The 5,263-nt window shown below is 38.6% G+C and overlaps 1 protein-coding gene across 1 annotated transcript; it reads left to right on the plus strand.

Annotated features, from left to right (window-relative positions):
* Positions 1–577: 577 nt before the first annotated feature.
* Positions 578–5,019, plus strand: RSL1D1 (ribosomal L1 domain containing 1; the record flags this gene model as incomplete). The annotated part of the gene is made up of 7 exons (XM_008936562.1): positions 578–716; positions 1,348–1,496; positions 1,695–1,796; positions 2,399–2,492; positions 2,583–2,705; positions 3,405–3,605; positions 4,687–5,019. Coding segments are annotated over 7 exons (1,141 nt in total), but the record flags the coding sequence as incomplete, so codon positions are not given.
* Positions 5,020–5,263: the final 244 nt, after the last annotated feature.

Below are 5,263 nucleotides of genomic sequence, written 5' to 3' on the forward strand. Positions count from 1 at the left end.
ATGCACACAGACGATACTGGGTTTGTTGTTTGCCAGCTACAGGGTACGTGCCTTTCAGTCCTGAAGCTCAAGAAGAGAGGTCTGTCTCTTTTTGTTCTTAACCCACCACGAAATCGCTGGAAAGACCCCTTCTTCTTTCTTGTGATACCCAAACTCGAATATTTATTACAAGTTTTCTTTCAAATTGTAGCTATGCTGTATTGAGAAAGTTTACATGTGTTTATCTGGGCCCCAGTACTACCAGGACTTGTCTAATGACTGGATGCAGCCATGGTGTAGAGAGGAGAGTGGATAGTTCTCCTCCCAGGACCTGTGTGGTAAGGGCTCCTGGCAGCAGAGGTGGATCCAGCAGCGTAACTGACTGGAGCCACAGGATAGGATTGTCTAACTTCCACAGTTCTGTGTGCTTTAAGAAGTACAGGTTCCATGGAGGACACTTGGCGGTTAAAGAACAGAATCTACATATGTAGCTTCCCTGTAGTACTTGTTAAAGGGTAACGATTGCTCCAGAACTCTTTCCTAGTTCTGGAAAAAGTTCTTTCTCTTAGAAGTTCCTGTCCATCTCATATTCTTGTAGACCACTGCCCCATGGCATTCGACCAGAAACAACTGAGGTTTGCCTCTTCACAAAGGATGAACCAAATTTATCAGCAGAACAGACTGAAAATCTGTACAGGAAACTTTTAATCCAGAATGGGATCAGAAGCGTTAGCCAGGTAAGAGAAGCGTCCGATGGTGGTGTGGTGCAGCACTGCCGTTCCTGTTCCCTCGGGACAGTGAGAAGGGAAAGTAGTTGTTTCCTGCTGTTTAATATTCTCATCTCAGGGGTTCTGAGTTTGTGGTCTCTAGTTTTTTCTGACTATTCAAAATGTAGTTTTTCTAAACTTCAAAATTGAATCAAGAGTAATCTCTCCATTTTAAAAAAGGCTCACTACAAACACATGTAATTTATAGATAAATGTAATTATGTAATAGATAGATAAATGTCCGATATTTAGTTGGAGTAAGGAGCTGGAGAAGCTCACAATGTAAAAGAATATTTGTAGGTTTTGCAGCTGGATTGTTTACACTACTAGCAGTAAAACTAGAAAATAATTTTACTGTTGTATTTAACCTTGATTTAGATGTTGCCATGTACTCAAGTTCTGTTTGAGTTCCTGTGCAAGAGATCCATATTGTGTCATTCTTAAAACATAAAGTACCATATAATTTTTTCCTGTTGTCTTCACCATTCTAAAACAATGCACTGTGATAGACACTCAGTTATTCAAGTTAATCCTGTACAGTTCTAAGTAGTATCTTAGGCTCTTTCCAGCAGTGGGAACCAAACTGTTACTTGCATTGCAGATCATCTCATACAAAACTCTCAAAAAAGAGTACAAGCTATTTGAAGCAAAGCGTCGCCTCCTGAACAGGTTTGATCTCTTTCTGTCCGACGACCGAATTAGAAGGCTCTTGCCCTCCCATCTAGGAAAACACTTTTATGAAAGGAAAAAGTACGTCTTTAAATTCTGTATATCCATTTTGCATTCTCTCTTTTAAAAGATTAAATTCTTCTTAGTAAAGGTTTGCTGGGTTGGGTTTTGGGGTTGGGTTTGGTTTGTTTGGGGGTTGCGGGGCTTTTTTATTTGGTTGGTTTGGTTTAAGTTTTGTTTGGTTTGGTTTTTTTTTAACTCCTAGCCTTTCTCTTTTAGAGTACCTTTATCTGTAAACCTGAAAGCCAAAAATCTTGCTAAGGAACTACAAAAGCATATCCAGGGGACTACGCTCCCAGTGACCAACAAAGGATGCTGTTAGTAAGTATAAGTAGATTAATACTTCACTTGAAAGACTGTTGTACCTTAACTATAGGAATTTTAAGAGAGTTCTTTTGATTCCATTAATATGTGAATAAAAGAGGTTAAGGATCACCATTCCAGATAGGGGCCATTTTGAACCTTAACCTGTATAAAGAAATCAGTAGTTTTACTTAGGAAGTTTTACTATCAAGTTTTAATTTTTGTCTCTTTCCTTACACCTGAGGAATTTCTAGGAAACTGCTCTGTCAATAACATGTACAATCATAGAAAAATTACTGTTACATTAGATAAAAACTACTTCCAAAATACTCTATCCTTGTAAGACTTCTTTAATTTTTCGTGTCTAAAAGGATCTAAATTGTCAAAATACTTACTAACATAAGGCAGAAGCTGCATATAATACGGAAAGTTTAATACAAGTAAATCTAATCTAACTAAGATTATAAAAGACTTCAGCAGTAGTCAGTCATCCAACTTTGGGAGAGTTAAGATAATTGCAGATAAATGGGCTTTTTTTCATTTTGGGGTATGCCTAAAAACAAGTAATATGAAGTATGTTTAGTTGCCTACAAATAAATGTTACTCTTCACTCCTTTCAGCACAGCACGGATAGGCCACACTGGAATGAAAGCCAATGAGATAGTCGATAACATCTTTGCAGCAGCCGAGGTGATTGCCAGGAAGCTACCAAAGGTACTGCTGCTCGTTGGTCGCGTTCAGGCTGAGGCAGTTCATCAGTTAGCTGTGTTATTTTTACATAGTACATTTCGTTTGTTGTTGCAGCGTTGGAAAAATGTAAAAATTCTTCACCTCAAAACACTTAAATCAGTCGCCCTTCCCATTTTTACTGCAAATATCTCCAACTTGGATGAGCTTGACAGACAGCCATCTCTCAAAAAAAAGGAAGTAAAGGTAACCAGTTTGGAACAACTAGTTCTTTGGCTTCATTTTATGCATTTTATAGTGACTGTGTGTTGGGTTGAAACATTTTAGCCGTTGATCCCAGGCATTTATGGCTACAAGTGGTTAGCTGTGCCTGACTCAGAGTGCTTCAAAACTCAGTAATACTGACCAAATTATGGAAACTCCCTGATAGGTTGTAGAGCAAACTGGAAATAAGTATGTTAAGCATTGTAAGCCTGAAACTCGGCTCCCTAAAACTTTTGCTTGTATTGTGTGTTCGTATTTGCCTTTGGAAAATAAACTCATTAAGATGTACATGGATTCAGACTATGCATCTGTCATAGTTCACAAGCTTGTGAACAAACTATCTTAATATATGAGTGGGGGCTCACCTACTTTTAAAAAAAGAAACTAATCAGCTGTTCCTTTGTACACAGTTCTGCTTATTATGTTATTTTGTCTAAAATAAGTTTTAGACTTAAAGACTGTAGTCTTGACATTATAAATAGCTCATAAGTAAATGTTTAAATAGTAAACTTCTGAAAGTAATGCATTTTTTTTTTATATTTACATTGGTTGACCAGTCCACATCTGTTGAACAACAATACTTAAACTCATGTTGCTAGACTGTCTTATTTTTGATGCACATTTAGAAATATTACAGGGATTTGTCTGAGATGTACTTCCAATTAATTCCACAAGGGAAAGAACAAGAAACCAAAGAAGGCAGCTAAAAAAATGAATTCAAGTCAAGTCACTTCGACAACTGAAATTAATGCTGATGCTGCCCAGGAGCTTGCGGCAAAAGGAAAAGTAGAAGTAGTCCAAGATCCAGGTGATCATGATGATGAAGAAATTCCACAACTAGTGCCTATGCAAACAACCATCTTAGATGTGCTGAAGGTAATTGTTTCATAGTATTGAGAAACTCACATTTCATTTAAAACTAAATATTCTGAGCTGTTTAAATTGTTGACTGCTCCTTACAGAACAGTCTTGCGGGTTTTTCTTGCAAAATTAAATTTTTACATTTTTTAATATATCATCTTCTGCCTGGAGTGCAAAGCTTGAGGAAAAATGAGTAACATTCCCTAGGATAGTAATGTGCACCATTAACAATCAGATTTTATAAATTGAGAGCTAGCAGCGTGCCTGAAGTCCTGAATGGACTTATTGCTGCTGTTGCAGATTATGTGGCTGTGCCATTAAGGTGTCTTGCAAAACAGCCAGAGGGATGATACATGTAACAAACACCTAGGAAAGATGTTTCGGAAGAAAACAGTAACACAGATTCAGCTTGGTTACACTGCAGTCGTGATTAGAGCACATCCTTCAACTCTTAACTGTGTACCCCTTCAGGGATCCCCAAACTAAAACTGTGATGATGTGCAGGCCCACCAAAAAAGTTCATAGAGCTCGCTTCAGGCTGCACTCCTGCAGCAGCCTGCGTTAGCTCGTGCGATGCAGTTGCCAGAGCCCTGTGTCCAGAGCCCTGGGACAGATGCAGCTGGAGTTTGGTCATATGAACTGTTCTGAGAGAGAAGCAGTCTTTCATGAGGGCCGTTTGGGAACATGTGATGGACTCTGGGGAATACCAGGGCTAGTGCACAGGTAAGAGTGCAGTCAGTTTTTTGTGCAGAGCTGACCTCTATTCAATCCACTAAACCTGGAAATGCTGCAGGAAGAGGTCTGTGGTTTGAAGCTCTGCCAGCAGAGGTCGTTGACTTGATGAGCCAAGGGGATCCTCGCATCTGCTAAATCTTACTTAACTTTTTTGTTACTTTTTCATTATTTTCATGATTTAATTCTGTGTTTAATAATCTACTTCCAGACTGAAATGTGAACAGATCATCTGGGCTAGGGCACAGTTCAGTGGATAGAAAGCATTTTTGTCAGTTAGAATGGTTTTCAATGATCATTTCTGAAAAACAGCAAAGATGTTTCTTAAGTGGAAGGGTAAATTTTTTTCTTGTCTTAAATGCAGAAAATGGAACAACGTCCAGAAAAAGGTGATAAGCTGGGCAAGAAAACTAAAGCACCCCTCGGTAAGAGAAAGAAACAGCCTCTGGCTCTGGAGACTCCAAAACCAAAACTTAAAGTCACAGAAGAGGGTGCAGACTTGCAGACATCACCAAAACAGAAAAAAGCCAATCAGCACAGCATGCCAAATGAAGCAATAAAAGAAAAAGAGACGAAAAAGACTCCCAAAAAGCCTGAAGCAAAGTCTTTTGCAACACCCAAAGCTGGCAAATCAATACAGTCAGCCAAGAAGGCTTCAAAACCCCGAAAGAAAGCACACAGGCCACAGTCAGCATGAATGTTGTCTGTTATAACACATGTTATATGGTCAGTCAGTGACTTTTTGGTAAACAAATGTATTGAAGTAAAATACCTTGTTAAGAAGATCTGATCCCAAGAGCTTTTGTCAGTGAGGCCTGTAATGATTCATTTGAGTTTCCTTCTAACTGATGAGCTGTAACAAATAAACTCACTATCCTAACTGCCTCTGTTTTTTCCCTTTTATATTTTCCTGGCTCGAAGTAAAAGTTCAAATCCCTTAA

The sequence above is a fragment of the Merops nubicus genome, unplaced genomic scaffold, assembly GCF_000691845.1.
Source record: "Merops nubicus isolate BGI_N331 unplaced genomic scaffold, ASM69184v1 scaffold14883, whole genome shotgun sequence".
Taxonomy (NCBI): Eukaryota; Metazoa; Chordata; class Aves; order Coraciiformes; family Meropidae; genus Merops; species Merops nubicus.